Source organism: Leptonychotes weddellii, chromosome 6 (assembly GCF_054177405.1).
Source record: "Leptonychotes weddellii isolate Sample4059 chromosome 6, ASM5417740v2, whole genome shotgun sequence".
NCBI lineage: Eukaryota > Metazoa > Chordata > Mammalia > Carnivora > Phocidae > Leptonychotes > Leptonychotes weddellii.
The window spans coordinates 57,449,266-57,470,065 of record NC_138374.1 but is presented as its reverse complement, the minus strand read 5'-3'; the positions used below and the strand labels follow the sequence as shown (position 1 = coordinate 57,470,065).

Here is a 20,800-nt window from a genome sequence, read left to right as displayed (position 1 = left end):
TCCCCGCTCCGATACCTGGGAGCTCTGCCGCACTCAGGCACCCCCGGTCTTTCTGTGACCCCAAGGGTCCTGAGACCACACTGTCCCGGAGGGTTCCACCCCCCGCTTAGCCACCGGAGTGACGTCCCTCGGCGGAGCAGACTTTTAAAAGTTCCGATTTTGTGCTCCGTGGTTCTATCACTTGCCAGAAGCGGCCGACGGAGGCCCCTCCCCCGCCGTCTATCCTCCCGAATATCGCCTCGGATTCACTTCTCCGCCCGTCCTACCTTCCAGAAAGTGGTCGCTTTTCTGATGAGAGAGTTGTTGCTCTTCTTTTCTTCGATCTCCTGTTGAGTTTGTAGGTGTTCAGAATGGTTTGATCCCTATCCAGCTGAATTCCTGAGAGGAGACGAAATCCAGGTCTCCTACTCCTCCGCCATCTTGTTCCCTCTGTATAATACTTCTTGACCCAAGCTAGGTCACATTCTTTCCTACCTATCCCTCTACTCAGCTGCACCAGACATTGGTGTGCATGTGCATGTGTGTGTAGACCTCCCTGACCCACTGCTTCCTGGACAGGACCAGGGTTCTGATAGAATGGTAGAAGGCAAAGTGACAATGATTAGGTGGGCAGTTAGAATTATCTGCTTCAAATATTATATAATGTTTAAAGATAGTAAATATACTATGGAATATTATGCAGCCATCAAAAGGAATGAAATCTTGCCATTTGCAATGACGTGGATGGAACTAGGGGGTATTATGCTGAGTGAAATAAGTCAATCAGAGAAAGACATGTATCATATGATCCCACTGATATGAGGAATTCTTAATGTCAGGAAACAAACTGAGGGTTGTTGGAGTGGTGGAGGGTGGGAGGGATAGGGTGGCTGGGTGATAAACACTGGGGAGGGTATGTGCTATGGTGAGCACTGTGAATTGTGTAAGACTGTTGAATCACAGACCTGTACCTCTGAAACAAATAACACATTATATGTTAAGAAAAAAAAAAGAAGAAGAAGAAGAAGATAGCAGGAAGGGAAAAATGAAGGGGGGGAAATCGGAGGGGGAGAAGAACCATGAGAGACTATGGACTTTGAGAAACAAACTGAGGGTTCTAGAGGGAGGGGGGTGGGGGGATGGGTTAGCCTGGTGATGGGTATTAAGGAGGACATGTACTGAATGGAGCACTGGGTGTTATATGCAAACAATGAATTATGGAACACTACATCAAAAACTAATGATATAATGTATGGTGATTAACATAACATAATAAAATTTTAAAAAATTAAAAAAAATAAAGATAGTAAAGATATAAAAATGTGGACTGGGAGATTATATCCCAAATTTATGAAAGTGTGTGCCTCTAGAGAGAGAGAAAGAAGAATACAATTGAGTAGGAGTAAAAAAGAGGATTTTTACTTAATCCCCACTTTATTCATGTATTTAACATGAAAAGATCTAAAGCAAATTTTGCAAAATCTTAAAATTATTTTAAGCTGGGTGCTAGATGTGTGCATTTTATCCTTGGTTGTTTTATGTAATTTTTCTAAATTAAGGAAAAATCTTAAAGAACTTTTGTTAACCTTCAACATACTGAGGCTAGTGGTCAGTATTCTTTTGCCTTGGGAGAAGAGAAACATGAAAGTATCTGCCCAAATAATGAAACAGGAGAGTTCTGAGATGAAATTTCCAGGGAATTACATTCCCACTGGCCACTAAGCTCGACAACTTTTGGAAGCTCCAACTCCCAAACCCATATTGTATACAGCGTCTCCCAGGTGAACACTCTGAAACAATTGAACTAGGATTCAAGCAGAACCATGGGGAAAGAATTTTAAGTATTCATGATTCATCTTGTTCTCACTGAAAGTCAGCATAAAAGCTTTCACGCACAATGTTTCTAAATAGCTGACTGTCTTAACATTTTCTTTCATAAGAGATAGGTCATGCAGGATACTTATACAAGAGGTGCTTTTATGAAAGGTACTTTATCCACCCCACCACCAAAAAAAAATATAATGAATTATTTTCTAAAGCTGATGATTTCGGAGCATTCATTTTCATGAAAGTCAAAGTCACCCCCACTCAGTGATGAATTCCTTTTGGATGCAATTCAGACTTTCCAAGGTTACCAATTCAGGTTTCACAGAAAAAAAAAAAATCCTACTAGTCTGACAAGAGATATCTATGAGAAGTTGAGGGACAAAAAGGAAGCTGAAAACAGGATGAGATGACTGGGCATTTAATGAGTACTTGAAGAACTTACTTTCATGCCAAAGGAAAGAAGTCAGTTTATGACGGGTTTTAATTTATGCAAATGAAGAAGTCAGAGAAAGAAGAGAAAGGAAGACTTACTGTCTTCGTTCTACTTTTATCTGCTGCAGAGTCCTGTCCTCATGACCTAAAGTGCTCTTGTGAAAGGGAAGAGCCTGGAAGGGAAGGGGAGGGGAGAGAAGGGAGAAGTCTGTCAAGGAGACTCAAAAGGTCTTTTGTATAAAACCCCACATCTTCCCTGACACTGTGCCTTTCTTTTATTATCTTACTTGTTTTAGAAAACGTGGAAAGGGTTTCTGTGAGGGAAAAAGGAAAATTGAGTTTTATTTTTCCCAGCTCCATTAAATATAGAAAAGGAGACAATCAAAAGAAAACACTCCAACATAATTAATTCCAGTACCACAGAAACAACAGCAACAGTTGTTTTTGAACAAATATGCACAATACCGATCTCTCTTTGGGAAGAGGCAGTCATATGACTTGAATACTCCTGAGGATGGAAGCTGCTGGGAGCAAACCAGTTTAGGGACCAAAAAAATAGTATAGTAATTTAATCCCATTCTGATTATGCTGACAGATGTCATCTTATGGATGCATGGCTTTGGACCCACTTCTAGGGACATTAGGACAATTTTGCTGGTTAAGCTAAGTTTGGAAAATTTCGGACCAATTGGAAAAGCAAATCTATTTAGATTTTTAAGTTGGTTTGTGGACAGTGCTGCTTACTGTTGGAATAGAATCATTTCACAAAGCAAAGGTTCTGGGAATCAGAACCTTTGGACCTGAGTGCCTGTGCAGACCTCAAATCTTGACCTTTGCAAGTGTTCTGGCCACTCTGAGTGCTCATTTCCTCATTTGTTTAGGACAAAAAATTTGTTTCTAGAGCAGTTGTGAGAATTGAAGCAACTGATGTGAAAACATTGTGTAAACTCTAAAATGTTGGGCAAGTGAGATTATTTTTAGGTTATTATAGATATTAAATGTTATTAGATAACTAAACATGCTTAATTTTTTGTTTTGTTGTATATTTTTGTTTGTATTTTGCTTTTTTGTACAGGTCATTTTGGTCTCAAATTTCCCATTCATTAGAGTGTATCTAGGATGACCCTGCTCTTTTCCAGCTTTTATTTCTTCACTTTCAAAGAAGTAAGGAGATCTAACAACATTTCAAGCTCAAACACTCCAAAGGTATGTGACTCAAAGTACAAATATAGAGCAGAACCTATCTTGAGTAAAATCCTGTGTGGACAACATCCGAAAGGAAGTCAACAGGATGACACTAAGTGAGGCACTTGAAGCTAAAATATAGAAATTATAATAGTTGATGTTTGCTTTGGCTTCTCCAAGAAATCGGAGAAGTGAGGTCTGCATTCTTTGGAAGATTCTGATTGAAAACAGAATTTTTATTACGTTTTAGAAAAGCCGTAAGGCAAGGATGAATTCTCTGATAGCCGTTCAAATATTTCCTGAACACTATCCCTTTCGAGGGATTGGAGCTTTGATGAATGTGGCTGTCACCCACAGAGATGACATGTGCTATATAATAAATGGATCAGCACCTGGGTGTTTAGTCTTCTATGGAAGAACACAGAATACAAAGATTCGAGGGTAAGCTTATTTTGCTTGGTGCTGATTTTACATCTGTGCAGGTAGGTGTGCAATTTTAAAACACAAATTACCAGGATGCTATAGATCACCAGCAGTTGGGCCATGAAGAGGCACATGTGTGCAGCAGAACCAGAGATGTCTGTAAGTTCAGTCAGGTCTGACTCAACAGTCTCTAAAGTAGAAGCAACAGCAGATCCAGAAATACCAGCCATTGCCCACTCATGGCTGCTGACTCTCAAGCCAAAATAAACTGGGCTGACTGAACTTTTTTGTCACATATGATTCAGCAGCATGCGGCTTAATGGGCTGCTTCCCCAAAGAGAGAAGTGGTGGACATCTGCTCTTAAAAATGACTGACATGTTCTCCACGCTAGCATTTTCTCTAAGACTTTCATGCCATATATTGCTTCATAAAATTTTAAACTTTTTGAAAAGTATTTGCAAAAACTAAAGGAGAGATTATGATCTTCGAGTGCAGAACAGGCATGTCTTTCTTCTAAGACTGTTTTGCTGTAATGGAGATTGCTAGAATGTGATGGCCCCAAGTGTTCTTCCTTTCAGGCCAGTGAATGTGTAAAAATAAATCTCACTGCTCCCTTACATGTAACAAATGAGCATCTTCTGCCTTGGACATCTGCTAGGAATACACTTTAGATTATCCTGAAGATCCACATGATGCTTTTAAGTCTCCCATGGTGCTTTCACATGAATGGTGTCCCACCACTTTGAGCCTAGAAATATGGCTGAGATCAGACAGAAGCCTCTGCAGAATAGCTGCATCCTTTGAAAAGAAGGCAGCAGATTATAGCCAAAATCATTATATGACCAAGATGAGCTCTTGCAATGTTTGAGGGATCCCACGGTGGCCATCCTACAGTGATCAAGAGCCATCAACCTACAAAACAGGTTTTAAAAAAACAAACAACGTTCATTCCTTTTAAATCAGTTCTCTCAGATCTCCTTTCTTTTTTGCATCTCCTCTCATATTTCAAAGAGCATGTTGGGAGCAAGACCGGGGACTTTAGGTTCTACACAAAACCCATAGAGAACCAAAAGGAACCCTTCACAGGCATGAAGATAGGTGGGAGGGAGTGAAGTTTATGGAGGTTATAGTGACATTTTTTGGGAAAGATTATGGATATAAATTTCCTCAAAAACAAGGGGAATGTCTTATTCATGTGTGTACCTCTCATATAGCTAGCAGTGGCTTGTGTAGAGTAGGTATTAAAAGATATTTGTTGATGCCATTGATCATTCACAGAGCAAAAAATTGCTCCATATGTACCATGAGGTCTCCATGGGGCATAAAAAGATGAATAAAATAAGGTCCCAATTCCACAGGGGCACCATTTGGTCCAGGCTTCAAATTCACAAAAGGCCTAAAACATAGACATTTTTCATTTTTGCACATGAGATTATATATGCCTTCATAGAGGTAAGACTGACAAGACTGAGGGCTGAAGTTGTTCATCATACGAATTTAAATGAAGCCACAATTTTTGCAACTCTCCATGGTTTTTATTTTTAAGATTTAATTAGCCTATTATTTATGTAAAATTATTTATCTATCCAGATATCATCTATCATTTTTCTATCTGAAATAAAAGATTCACAAAAAATTGGCTTCCAAATTATTAATGATGAACATTATAGTTAGAGGGTTGGGGTTCCTTGTAAAATTTTTACCCTCTTCCTTTTAGTTTTCTGAACGTTTGAATCATTACATGGAACACATATGACTTATATAATCAGAGAAAAGCAATAAAATTATATTCATTATGCAAAACAAAAAAAAAAGATTTAGCAAATGTGTGAATGAGGAAAGTCAATCAAAGATGACAACTTAGCTTGAGCTACAATGGCTGGAAGGATTGTGGTTCTATTAACAGAAATAGAAGGTTCAAGAAAAGGAACTGATTTGGAAGAGGGCATGTTTTGAATCCAATTGTGAGCATATTGATCTGGAAGTGACAGAAAAGTATCTACATGGAAATGTGGAAGAGAAGCTTGTGGAAAGGCTGGCAATAGAGATTTAAGGGATCATTGATGAGAGCGAAATTGCAAAGGGAGGGATGAGCCCAGATGGACAAGATGGAACTTATACATTTAGAGAGTGCAAGAGTCAACAGACCCATGGATGGAGAAGGAACCAACAATGAGAGAATATGAGAATCAGAGGTGGGGGTCTCACTTCACCACAGGAATGGAGGAAGCCACAAAGAAGAGGCATTCCACAGCACCAAAGGCAGAGTGTTGAGGAGGAGGATGGCTTGGGAAAGCCTATGGTGTTTGGTGATTAGGTTTTTTCTTTTTTTAAGATTTTATTCATTTATTTGAGAGAGAGAGTGTGCGCATGAGAGGGGGTTGGGGAGGGGAAGAAGGGTAGGAGAAGCAGACTCCCAGGTGAGCAAGGAGCCCGATGTGGGGCTCGATCCCAGGACCTTGGGATCATGACCTGAGCAGATGCTTGATGGACTGAGCCACCCAGGTGCCCCAGATGAGTAGGTTTTTTTCTGCATTCACACAGAGGAGTAGGTAAACATTATGTTCTCAAAGAATAGTTAACTTTAGGAAAAACTCAATAAATGATAATAAATGAACAAAGTAGAATGTATACATAAATAGTATGATTTTAGTTTCGTAAAAAAATTAAACATATAAATAAGCACAGGAAAAATAACGCACTCAACAGTAGTTTCTGAGTTGCTACTATGTGCTAACCACTGGGACACAGAGGTGAACAAAACAGATACACTGGACCTGTATATTTCCATTATAGGTAGGATAGATAGCAAATAAACTTATAAAGTAAAGATAATTTTGCTTAGTGAAAAATGCTAGGAAAAAAATAAAGATTGATGTGATGGAGATTATTGAGGAAGGCAAAAAGTGATGGGCTCTCTGAGGACCTTGCATTTAAGCTAGAATCCAAATAAGAAGAAAGAGCCAGGGTGAGGGTTGCTGGAAGCACCAGCAAGAACAAAGTCCCCAAGACAGAAAAAAAACTTGTTTTCTGGGAACAGACAAAATTCAGTATGTCTGGAGCTGTGTGGTTTTATGATAGAATATAAGATGTGGCCTATGCCCTCCTACAGCTCACAGGCATGGGAGAGACAGACACATAAACAAATCATTACATATATTATGATAAACCCTGGGACAGAGACAAGTACAAAGTGCTATGAATACACAGTAAGGAAGGAGAGTCACTCAGTTCTGGAAGATGAGAAGATGTGAGAAGAAGAGAGGAAAACTTCTGAGAATCACTGACCGGCTGCTTCTCCTGTAGCTTCTACTCTGAGACCATGAAAAACGACGAATCTCCCAGTTTTACGTAGCATTGTTTCTTTGAAGGACACCCTAGAAATCAAAGACCTGACACTAGAGCATTCTCTACTCTCAGACATTCCCTGTGCTCACTCTCCTAGGGTTCCTATAGGGTGCAGAACAATCTTGGCCAGTGGATTGTTCTTTCTCCCTTTAGCCATCAATTCTGGATGGTGAAATGGGCCACCCAAGAGGTGAGGGCTGAGTAGACAAAGAATCACTAATAGAGTGGTACCGATGAAGGGCATCGTTGAAAAAAGAAATAACAAAGTATGCAAAATTTACATTGTTATGTAAAAGATAATGACAAGTTTAGGGGAGCATGAGTACTATGTTATGGTGGAAGTGTGTGTGTGTGTGTGTGTGTGTGTGCGCACGGGTGCACGCGTGGGCACAGTGATGGGAAACAAAAGTTGGAAAGTCAAGTTAGGGCCAGCTTGTGAAAGGTCTTCAGTGATTCTCCTGGGACTTTATGCTTGATCCTGTTGGCAATGCGGCATCGTCATTTTGAATAGAAGAGACGCATGATCCATTGTGCATTTTGGAACAGCTCTGAATGCAGTTTGGAATATTTATGGGGGATTAACCAGGAGGTTGGAGGGCCAGTTGGGAAATGACAGCAGTCACCAGTGCAAGAAATGATGAGACACTAAAAGAGGACAGTAGCGGTTGAAAAAGAGAGGGCAGGTTAAAGATTTAAAGAAATTATAAGCAGCATAACTGAAAGAACGAGGGGATTACTTGGGTAGGAAGGATAAGAAAGAAGAGCGGAGGGTCAAGGATATCTCCAGTTTTAGTGTGGGTGCCTGTGTGGCTGGTGTTGCTGTTAGCCATTATATGGAACACAGGGAGGGGAGTCTATTGGAAGTGGAGTGTGGTCAGATATGTATTCTATATAGCCTGAGTGTGAGATGCTTGCAGAGCAGCTGTGGGAGATGCAAATCCAGGCATGGAGTTCAGGAAGGGTTGAAGTTAGATATCAGAAAACTCCACAAGTTATAGAAGTTGGTTGAAACCAAGAGTTGATGAAATAATTATAGCTTTTGACCCAGCTGTTAGCTGTCATTCAGGTCATATGGGAACCTTTGAATAATAGGGAAGAACATTCTTTGCCAGAAGGTAGAAACAATCCCCAAGATCCCAGAACCACAACCATCTGAATTCTCCAGCTATGTACTTGGCAGACACTGAACAACAGCATCCACAGAGAAAACATATTTTATCTTGTAGATTCAAGTTTCCTTGCCCAAAATTCTTAGTTTGGATACAAAGACTATATGATATCTGACATATGGGTGGTTTAGGAATTTTTGTTTTCCTCAATAATGTGATCAGATTTGCATATGATCCATTTGATCACTTACACAATCAGTTGTAAGTTTAGTAAATATTTGACAAAAATCTAAAAAGCTTACATACACAAGTTAGATGGACTATGAATGTGGACTTGGGAACAGATGCACAGATTCTTTCTGACTTTTCTTTCAGGGCTCCTTCAGCTCTCTATCTCTCCTGGGAAAATCAGTTTGACTCTGTAATTCAAGTGTGAAATTCCTCTGTGGTATTTTTGGTGCCTTCATAAATGTAAGGGGGTGTAAAAGTACAGACTGGCCATTGCAAAGTAGTCTCCGTGGTACTCATCAAGACCCAATGAATCATTTTGGTCAGGTTGATTTTTCTGTGGTCTTATAGATCCATTCATTATTTAATTTACCAAGGTTTGACGCTTCATAAGGCAAGAAGAATTTGACATGGATTTTAATGTTGATTCACCTAAAGCATCTAAAGATTGTTCTTAGTTATAATGGCAAAGTCTATATTTTCTTGGTGAAAATGACTGATATGTTTTTGCCTTATTTGCAAAATGGTATCAGAGTGTCTGTACATGGCAGAAGGCTCTGTAAGTTGGTGAGGTTTCTTTTTATTAAGAGTTATTTTTAAAATCACTAAAGTAATGAATACTTAAGACTTTCAAACTATGAAAAGTATAAAAGCCTAAAAAAAGCCCAGAAAAGGTGGGAATGTCTATGATCATCAGAAACTTGGGGATCATTTTGTAGGTTTACCAGCCACTTGTAAAGGTATGAATAACATTTATAAAAAGAGCAACACACTAACCTCACAGTTTCCTCCCTTAGTTTTACCTAACAAAATATTGAAGTGGTTGTTCCTTATCAGCACTTATGGATCTACTTCATTCCCTTAAGAAGCTACACAGTATTGTGTAGTATGGATATTTCATAATTTAATAATGACCCTCTGGATGGACACTATGCTTCCACTATAGAAAATACTGCTTTGAACAGTCTTGTACATACATTTCTGTGCACATTATCTGTAGGACACTTCCTTAGAAGTTGAGTTGCTGGGTCAGATGACAAATGTATTTTTAATTCTGACTGATACTGCCAAATCATCTTCCAATTTATATCCTCACTAGCCATGAGTAAGAATTCCTGCTTTCCTTGAGCCCCTCTAATGCAGCATCCTAAAACATTTTTGAATCTTTGCCAAGCTAATAATTGAAAAATGGTATCTTGGGGTTTCGTCTGCATTTGAAAAATGGTATTTCATTGTGGTTTGATTTGCATTTCCTTGACTATTCCTTTTTCATTGAATCATGTATCTTTTGTTTATTTTTACAGAGGATTTTTTTTCTTATTTGTAAAAGCTGTTTGCTCATTAAGAAAACTAATGCTTTGTTACATTTGTTGCAAGAGTATTTACCCAGCTCATTGTTCAATTTTTGAATCCACTTACGGTATTTTTATGATTCTAAAACTTTTTAATTTTACAAGTAGAAATTTATTCATTTCTGATGGTTTCTGGTTTTCTATCTTGCTTAGTGAACATCCTCATCATTGCAATTATGTTTTTCTTTTTTAACTTTGAATGTTTAATTCTTTGATCCATCTGGAAATGTTTTGGACATAAGGATTGAGGTAGGTATTTAATTTGATATTTTAAAAACCTTAAGCCACTTATAAAATTTTATCACCCCCCACTCATGATTTATCATATATCAAAATCCTATGTATTTCAGTCTATTTCTTGACCTTATTCTGTTCTATTTTTCTGCCTGACAGAATTGAATTCTCTTGGTTATTGTAACTCTGTAATATATTTAAATATACTAAAAGCTCTTTCTCATTTTTTCCTTACTTTTAATATTTTCCAGGTATTCTTTGATGCTTATTTTATCATAAAATCTTTAGAATTAACATGGGTAGTCATTAAAAATTAAAATCTTATTGCTGTCATTGTGGAGATTTTATTAAATTTATAGATCAATTTAGGAGAAATTAATGCTTTTTAAAATACCAAGTCAACTAACCACTTTCCAATAGAAATATAACCTTCAATTTGTTAAATTATCCACTGATGGTCCTCAAAATCATTTTGAAGTTTTCTTTACATGGATCTTGCACATTTACTAAATTTATTCCTATGTATTTGATGGTTCTACTTTATATCACAATGGAAATCTTCAAATACATATCTTATGTAATGTTTGTTTATATATAGAAAAGCATTGATTTTGGCATGATTTTAGATTATTATTTTTAATAGTTCTTATGTTTTTATATGCTTTTCTTGGATGTTCAAGATTCAATCTTCTACAATTAAATGATAAATTTGACTCCTTTCTAACTTCTATAACTCTCATTTCTCTTGTATAACTGCACTGACACTTTTCCCCAGGAAGGAGGATAATTGTGATGTATTTCTGACACCTTTGGCCATTCAGAAATTTTAAACCTTTACGTAGGAAAACCTGTCCATCTTTTCTCTCAGAGCTTCTGGGTTTCACGTCTTGCTTTGGAAGATCTGTCCCATTCCCCAAATGCTAAAGACACATCCTGTATTTTCTTCTAATATTTTATAGTTTTCACTTTTATATTTAGTTCTTTAATCCATCTGGAATTTATTTCTATATATTGCGTGAGATAAAAATCTAACTTTATTTTTTCCAGATGGTTCACAAAATTCCCCAACATCGTTTATAAAATTGGTCAGTCTTTCCTCGCTAGTTTGAAATGCCACTTTAGTCACATTCTAAATAGATCTGTTTTTTAAAATCAAAGCTTAAAAATGAAATGAAACAAATGACAGTAGAGAACAAAGACAAGAAATGCAGACAAAAACCAGACATCAAGATAACGTTGTACACAAACTCTTTAATGTATATGATAAAATACAAAGGTCATTCATAGCAAAATAGTATCGATATAAATAATTCAGAGAAAATATTCTCACAAAATATTCTAGAAAGGATTTAGAGGATGGACATGCATAAAATATAAGGCTGCAGCAGTTGATTATTCGAACATTGTTTAAAGTTCCTCCCATCATATGGAATGTTATTTGAAGTCTCAGGGCTATAAACATCCTCCAGCTGCCTAGTTTTACCCCCAAATCAGAAATTTGCAAGAATGGATCAGAATGGCCAAAAGTAAAAAGAAATTAGCAAAAACAAAAACAAAAACCAACAATCCCCCAAAACAAAACAGAACAACATAGCAATCTCTTCTTATAATTCAAGGCTGTTTTTTAATGTATGTCTTTAAGGCTCTGCAATAAATTTCAGCATTTCACTTTCCGAGGGCCAAAGTAGAGTGAAGGTGGACAGATGCTTGACCTTCTGTAATTCTTTCTCTCTTTTAACAAGAGAATGGATTAAGAATCATTGAAATTAAGTGCCAAAGGGAATAGATGTCCGTGTTGAAATCTGAAACTTGGAAGGAAACCTAAACCAGGTGCACCTACAATGCATGCCTTTCTGGGGCTTTGGAAGCTTTCTATTAAATCACGAATTCACAATTAATATTACAGTGGTGAACCCAATGTTTCTTGGCTGTGTCTTTCTGGTCTTACAGGGCCTGAAGTGCTGCAACATATTAGTGGAAGCACGACAAGCCCAACTGGTAAATTCGTGTAAGATTCTTCATTTTGGAAGGTTAGCTAGAATGTTATTGGCCAATACAAATTTTTATTTTCCTATGTTAGCAGTTCCAGCTTAAATAAAAATTCACAGACTAATGAAAGATAAAGACAGTTTACAGATCTTGTAATGGGAAGTCATGTCCTTTGGGACTCATGTAGTCAGGGTCAGAAGAAAACCTATGCCAAGGTTATAAGGTATGTTTCCACGCAGCATCATTAAAACATGTACCCTGTGTTTCCTGACAAGTAGAATGGGATGTTTTGAAGAAGGACATTTGATTGAGCTGCCGTCAAGCATTTAGGTAACAACCACCACAACAATAATGGCATCACCACAAATGTGTTGTGGGTCTGTGAGCGTAGAGACGTATGGCCTGTGACACGTTGTACATATGATCTGAACAGTTATCTGATTACACATCCCATGGAAGCAGGTCCCGGGACATCAATATACGTATGGTAACTGCTGTTCTAACCACTTTATAGCAAACGCTGGGCTGTTTTCAAACACTGCAGTGTTTGAATCAAAACAGACAATTAACTGAATACAAGTTTAACTCTTTTCATCTGGGGTCCTAGAGACACAACCTGGATTTAGGTTTTGTTTTTAAATAAACTAAATGACTACAGATTTTTTTTTTTTCTGCTATAAAAATAGCGCTAGAGAGTAGCGGTACCAGCAGTTAGGTTAATGAATGATGCCCTTCGCAGATTTTCCTGGAAAACCTTGTCGAGCGTGTGTCTATTTCTGCCACCATTCATTGCTGAGATGGTCCTCCGTGCTCTTTGCCTTCCTGGAATGCTAAGTAAAGCCAGATTCTGGACTTCCCCATTTCCCAGGCTTTTGGAGGAGTGCTAATTACAAAATACTTTACTGAAACACTAGGAACTCATTCACGAAGCCAAGCCAAGTCTCAGATTTGAAAATGTTTAAAAATATCCTTGCAACAGTCGTACTACTTTATAGTTTATCTATTTTTAGATATTCAATGTTTGTTTTGCTGGAAGAAAAAAATTAAAACATGAAAAGTGTGCCATGAGCAAATCTGCAATAATAAGCAGCACATACATGTTGCGGAGGAAAACGTTCAACATAAAATAATCAACAGAAAAACAGATTCTGCCGAGGCGTTTTTATAAATAGTAGCACTTATTATTTTGCTTCCAATTGCTAAGCATTTTAAATAACATGCCCTTAAAAGTTGTCAAGTTCTTTACTTTATATAAATATAATTTCCTGATCTTAGCGTTCATAAAATTATTATGAAAATTATCAATGTATTCCACTCATCTCATGTGTAATTTTACAATCATATTGTTAAAATTAGAAACACAAGGAAGAAACGGAAGAAATAGAAACATGCTATCAGACGCTGAAAAAGCCAGGGAGTAGAAAATATTAATTTCTCTGTATAAAAATAGAATTTGCCTATGAAACTTTGAATCAAATATTTTGAACAGATATCCTGTCACACAGATTTATAGATAAAATTGTCCCCATTGGTTGTCAAACGGTCACACCCAATTTAAGGTCCTACTCGGTCTTATCTTTCATGTCCCTTTGAATTCCTCAGCATACTAACAAGGAGGAATTATGCTTTGAACCCTAAAAAAACAGCTTCAGAACTGCTTGCCTCAAATGTAATCACTGCTATATAGTCAGGTAAATTTTCACACTGTATCTTTAACAGCAAAAATCATTTTAAAATGTTCTGAATGACCTCCTTCTGGAAAGTACAGAGCTATGTAAGGGGAAGTATGGCTATTTCAACACTGAGGAGGTGAAGTCTTAATGCAGGAAAGAAAAGCAAATTTCCTGATTTCCACAATGCCGTGGCGTGTTCTGCGTCCCGTCACCAGTCAAGGGCTGTTGGCTGCGTGTCGGGCTGATGCAAGCTTCCATCCCCGACACCTTCCTGGAGGCCAAAGGCCGACTCAGTCTCCCATAGTGGCAGTTCGGAGGAGTTCCATCTACCGCTGACCAGCTCCAGAAACTAGGGTAACACTTAAAAGGCCTGAAACACCTTTACTCCCTGCTTTGGTGCTTCCTTGCATCAGCCCACATAATTTGACTTGGCAATATAGAAAATGGTAAGAGTTAAGAAAAATACTGACGAATACCGCAAATCATGTTTCAGAGTGGAAATTGTGACTTTGCTAGCATTACCAGTATTTCCTGCCTCACAACCAAAATGGCTTGCTGTGAATTTTGCAGCGCCCAAGCCAAAAGCAATAAAATTTCTGTAAGAGCATATGCGCCATGACAGAATACCACATCAGCCCAGAAAAATGATTTTCCTGGGAAGGTCTGTGCAGCGATGGAGAGGGCTCTCAATGCTATGGAAGCTGGGCAGAGATTTTCACTGCTTCCAGCTCACAGTGAGGTAATTTTAAAAGAACTTTTCCCTTCATTTGTTCTGCATTCACTGAATGTACATTTTTTGATGTCAGGGACATGGCAGAAAAGATCAGATGAGATAGCCTGACAATGGAGCCAAAGTTCAAAGCTTCTCTATTTTCAGGTAACAGCCGTGACAGTTTGTCTGCACTAAATCTTTTGAGGGCATGTCACTGTAACCCTGTCCATAGCTCTTCAAACAGTTCAAGACAAACAAATCACTTCGTCGTTGAACAACTATAACATCTGATACAATCGCACAGAAGTTGTAGCGATAGCCACCAATCAAAGTTTTTTCCGTTCAATTGAAAAAAAGAAAATTCCTCAGCTTTGGTTTAAGATCACTTTTTATGTTGTTCTTTGGAAAATTATTATATGCCAAAGTTAAAAAAAGAGGGAGAGAGAGGAGATTCTGTCTGTAAGAAGGACCAGAAAGTCAAATGTTCTAGCTGCCAGCCGCAGTCAGTAAGGAGCTACGGGGTGGCTTGAGAGTCCTCGGGGGTGACTGGCAAGGCCTGCAAGGGTACCCCCAAATCCGCCTTTGAGCCGCTTTCCGGATCTCCAGGTGAGAGCCCACTGGTGGTGCTTTCACAGGGGCAGAGGTGCTTTGCTTTCAGGCTTCCCGGCTGACGTAGCAAGGAAGTGCGGACATCCATCGCCAACACCACCAGGCGGTAGAGTTGTAACACCACCACAAGGAAATTCTTGGCGGCAAAGAACACCAGCATCTGGTTTATCACTTTGAAGTGGGTCATCAATATGAGACGCACGACGAGGAAGGGGCCGTCTTGTATGAAGATGCTGATTCCAATATTCCACAGATCGGCGCTGTATTGGCAAAAGAAGAAGCTGGGGAACCTCCTCATTGCCACCGACAAGGGGCAGATGACATGCTGTACTGAGAACACAAGACAGACCAATTAGCTCCCTTCTGAAACGTGTAAGACAGTATGAAATGGGGACAAGTCATCAACTATGGGTGCTGTGCTACTTAACAGTTGGGGGTGATTCTATAATTTAATTCTGGGGTGGGGGACAAGTGAGACCACCCTTAACACTGAACACCACCCTTAGCCACCCCTTAACCACTTAACATCCCTGGTCATTTTATTTTTAAAATCAATAATCTGTTGTAATTTCAATAAAACACACCAAAGAAAGGCAGTCCTCGGGTTTCCCTCCATGTCACAAATTTTAGATCACCTTCTAGTCCCCATCCTGGGGAAAGCACAATCAACTGGGTTAGAGAGAATGAAGAACCCAAGAAACCACCTTGGCTGTCCCTGGGGTCTGCGGTGTAGAGAGAGAGCACAGCAGGGCATTTTAGGCCTCAAGACAGGTAGCCTGCCTGCCTCATTTTTTTTGTTTTATTTTGTTTTGTTTTGTTTGTTTGTTTTAGCAAGATGCTGGCCAAGTTACTTAACCTTCCTGGGCCCCAGTTTCTTCCTTTGAAAACCAAGGTAACAATGATGTCTGTGAGGAGAGGGGCCCCTATTCACTGGCTCTTTTTGTTTCCATTAGAGTAACACCCCTGGTTCCTCTCTGATTTCTCACTTCTCTCTTTCCCTTGGGATAATGAATGACTTAACTGACTGCTGAGTTTGGGAGATGGAACAGAGTATAGATACATGGCCCAGATCCTTCTGAATCCTCCCTTTGGGATCTACCTGTTTCCTGGTTGACTCACTCAGCCATACTTGTAAATTATGTTGTGGAAATGCAAGTGTTTATAATTCAAATTCAAACTTAATTCATGTTAAACATATTTTTCTAATGGTGGGGGGACAAAAGCCCAAAATAAATGCCATTGTTATTTTATTTTGGCTAATGCCTTATGGTTTTGTTTCACAGTTTACAAGAAACACTGGATATAATTACTGATTTTCCAGTTGAACAAAAGGAGGCCCAATCAACAGATGAACTTTTTTGTTTTAATTTCTAAAATGCTAATTTAATTCAAGGTCAAGGGTATAAAATAATCCTTTATAATAATGAAGCCTTCCATTTGGAATTTTCAAACAAAGAATGCCTTCGTCTACTGGAGCCTGCAAATATTATGAAGCTGCTTTGATATGGGTGAACATAATGTACTGTTTGTTGGAAAATACAATAGTGATTTAGTCAGAAGTAACATTTGGTCTTTGTTTTTCAAACAGCTGCATAACATTAGCACCCCTGAAAGTTTACAAAATTTCTTTCCCAAATAAAAATTTTCTTAGCAAGGCTATAAACCACAAGATATAGGAGGCTGAGGATCAGCAGAGTGAATGACAAAAGAAACACCAACATAAGACCAATAGTGGCCTCTCTTTTTTAAAAAAGAAAAGATTTATTTATTTATTTTGGGGGGGTGGGAAGGAAATGGTGAGAGAGAATCTCAAGCAGACTCCATGCTGAAGGCCGAACCCTACACAGGGCTTGATCCCACAACCCTGAGATCATGACCTGAGCCGAAACCAAGAGTCAGATGCTTAACTGACTGAGCCACCCAGATGCCTCAAGAGTGGCCTCTCTTAAGAAGTTAGGGTCAGGAAATAGTTCCAAGGGGACCTCCTAAGACTGTTCTTCAACATCTAAAGTGATGATACCTAATATTCTGTCAGGAAACACCACCTGATCAAGAGGTATAGATTGGGCACATTTCGACAAAATTGTGTGTGTGTGTGTGTGTGTGTGTGTTATTGGCATACATTTGTTTGTAATTGTTAACTAGTATTAAATTTTGGGTATTTCTAAAAAACCACAGCCACTCTTTCCATCTATTCTGGTGACAATTTTGTTTCAGAGAGTGTTTGCTAAATTCTAAAATTGCCTCTGAAAGCTCTGGGCCTATTAAAGTAAGCCAAAAGAAGATGCAGAAAAGATTAAATCCTGAGTCCATCGAGGAGGGTGCCATAAAAAACAGAAGTCAGGTTTAAGGAAAATGTAGTTATTAAATCCTAGAATTTCTTCAGAGTAAAGTGGCATCTTGGAGAATTCTCAAGTCAGAATTCCAGGTATCTTTCCTAGAAGTTAAGGGATGACTCCAGATCAATGTTGTTCAATTGAACTTCCTGTGATGGTAAAAATGTTCTGCCTAATGCTCTGCCTACTACAGTAGCCCATATGTGGCAGTTGAGCTCTTGAATTGTGGCTAGTGTGACTGAGGAACTGAACTTTTAATTTCATTTAATTTTAATTAATTTAAATTTAAATTTAAACAGCCACGTGTGGCTAGTGGATACTGTATTGGACAGTGCAGGTCTAGATCATCATTAGTATGATATGCTTGGAAAACAGTTTCTTCTTACAAAGTCTTAGAAGTTTATGTATTTATTAATAGGACCAATGGAATATCAAGGGCCACTACTGAGGAAAATTTTAATTTTCCATGTGGCCCCAAAACTGCTCTTACTCCCTGTGATAATCTAATACATGGGTCTGACAAAAGAATGAAAATGAGCCCCCAAAATATCAAGAGCTAACATTTGTATCCCAGCAACTGTGCTAAGCACTTTACAAACTCTTATTTAGTCATCACAAGAACCCATTTCACTGGTGAAAATCGAGGCACAAAAGTCTTAACTAATTTGTGGGAGATTTTACAATGCATATGTGATGGAGCCACTTTTTGAAGTGAATGTAAAGCTGTGCTCCAGTACATTCAACTATCTCAGGCTCATCGTGTACCAGAATGGATCCACTAGCGGCTTTCCTAAGTTTCAGTCAACTTTTCTTCTAAATTGAACTGGAACTAACACTGGGATATCAAAATTATAAAAATAATTATCTTCTCAAATGCTTCCTTAACTTCATTATAGTTTATAATCAAGAGTTATAATTTTCTGTTTGAGCAAATATCGAGACATTTACCTGCCAGGTCAAGTGGAAATTGCAGCATGCTCCAGGTCCATATAACAAGGATGGCATAGACTAGGGCAGGACTATTCCTAGAATGCAGACAAAATTTTAAATTAGTAATAAAAATATGATCATTTTTAAAGAAGTATTTTCTCTTTTTTCTCATATTTGAGTATACCCTAATAAGCCTCTCAAGAGTTGTCAAAATATCTTGGTGATATACGAAATCCATGAAAAAAATCCATTCACGATTATAACGGAATAATGAAGAAGTAAAAAAAAAAACTCTGAGACTTAAAATCCAACTTTCACATGTGCCAACATCTGTGTAAATTATGGTCAAGCCTCTTTGTCCCATATTGTTGTTCTTAGTTTTACAAAATCATGGAAACATTATTGGAGATAGATGCTAGGGAAAATGTTAGACTTTGACTAAGAAATTCAGAGGGCTGATTTCAAGAATTTTCAATAAGAAAAAACAAAATTTTTTTCCTAAGATCATGAGACTCTAAATTAAAAATATATCTCAAAAGAACTACATGATGCCCCAAAATTAAAAGTTCAGCATGTAAAAGAAAGCTACCTTAAGTCAGGAGAAAAAAGTGGGAAGATAAATCCAATAATAAAAAATTTTACACCACTTACTAGGATGTAAGTCAAGGAATATGACAGTTTAATTCACTACTGTATTCCCAGTGCCTAGAACAGCAAATAGTAGGCACTCAACAATTATTTGTGGAAGGAATTACTGAATGTACAAAAGAAGGGCCATACTTGGCAAATATACAAATATACAAATGTCATCGACCTAGGAGAATGGTCTTGAAGACTGAAGTCAGAAAGAATAGATGTTATACAAATAGAAAGGATATAAAAGAAATATCAAAGTTATTTTTTTAGCAAAAATACAAAGGAAGTTAGCAATTTGAGATTAGTGGTATAATAGCATATTTTATTGCCAACTTCTCTGTCAAGAGGGATTTTCAGATTGGAAAGGGATAGAAAGGCATCAGGGAGGAGAAGTTGAAACCAAAATAAATGAGGTGGTTGTAAGGGATATCTTTAAATGCTTCAAGTATTGAGGTCTGGAAAAATTAGATCTCAAAAACTATGAGAGAAATTGTAAATGATATTTCTAAGCCATCATTATCTTGGCAGTTAATGGCAGAGACAAGGGTGACGACAAAATAAATATACAAAGTCTTAATTTTCAAAATGAAGCAGAAGTGTATCTTAAAGTACCAAAGGCACATTTACTATTAATCCCTAGTTAGGTTATATAAGTGGTTATTTAGAAGATTTCTAAAAGCCCTTATAGAAGACAATAATTACTAGGAATTAGCACAGGTTACTTGGAACAATTACACTCAGCATACTAAGATTTTCTCTCTCTCTCTCTCTTCAATAGAGTTAGGATTACCAAGCAAGTAATGATATATAAATTAATATTAGACATTTGGGCTTAAATAAGGCTGGTGAAAAAGCCTCCCGCAGTGTTCTTATTAACAAGATTAAGAAATGTTCTGGGTGTAAGCACAGTTAGGTGGATTCTTAACTGTGTAAACGACTCCCCAAAGGGAGCTCTCTAAGGGTTGCTGCAGGCTCTGCCTTTGATTCTATTCCACTTCACATTTCACCAATCACTTGGTTGCCACATTGATGGAAGGCTTCTCATATGCACATATGACATGGAGGTTGGATGGGAAGCCATTACCCCAGAAGACACAATCAGGATCTCAAAAGATCTTGACAAGATGTAACCAGATGACCTAGAATAGGACAGAAGAGGTAACATTTCACAGCAGCTGCCATAAAAAAGGCTCAAGGATTTTCCCTTACTATTATCTAATTTTAAGTCCACAGTATGACATGGATTTATGATTTTCCAAAATCAAATGCAATCATAGGTCATTTCATAAGAAGTATAAAGTCTAGAATTTTAAGTGGAGATACCTAGGGAATGCAGTCTATAACTTTTTTCCATCTTTGCAATGTCAATGTCTATACATAATAGACTTCCAGTAAGTGCCTGAATTTTTAAATAATTTTACCTACAGTTTCTGAGCTCATGCTGTTTCAGGAAGTTTTCTAATGGTTTAACTATGATCACACTTAATTCTCATACCAATTTTACAAAATAGTTATACTTATCCCTATTTGACCAGTGAGGAAACTGAGGCATAGAGTTGTAGAAACTCTAGTTGTCCAAAGTAATGTGGTTGTAAATGTTGGAAGCAAAAGTCAGAACTAGATAGCTTGTTTCAGCATCCACCCTTTTAACCACGGTACTATACTATTTCCATAAAGGAAACAGAAAGTTTTAGCCCCGCTGTATTCTGTGATGTTCAGAATATATCAGAAATATTATGTATTGTGCTTTATGTTTTAGGAGGAAAATTTATAAAGTTTTTGGTCCAAAAGAGAGAG

General features: G+C 37.8%; 1 protein-coding gene and 1 pseudogene across 2 annotated transcripts in view; both read right to left on the bottom strand.

The window, feature by feature from the left end:
- LOC102745046 (ATP synthase peripheral stalk subunit F6, mitochondrial pseudogene) overlaps positions 1–20,800 on the bottom strand; it is a 107,071-nt pseudogene that overhangs the window by 59,319 nt on the left and 26,952 nt on the right.
- The window catches only part of TMEM26 (transmembrane protein 26), a 45,860-nt gene continuing 36,409 nt past the window's right edge, over positions 11,350–20,800 (bottom strand). Inside the window, exons 5-6 of one of the 2 annotated variants that reach the window (XM_006736254.3) lie at positions 18,386–18,462; positions 11,350–15,431 (exon numbers count right to left, since the gene is read on the bottom strand). In XM_006736254.3, the coding sequence (XP_006736317.2) occupies positions 15,007–15,431; positions 18,386–18,462 (502 nt within the window). In that variant the 3' untranslated portion in view covers positions 11,350–15,006. The remainder of the gene's footprint in view (positions 15,432–18,385; positions 18,463–20,800) is intronic. The other variant, XM_081824204.1, reaches the window with a different exon arrangement.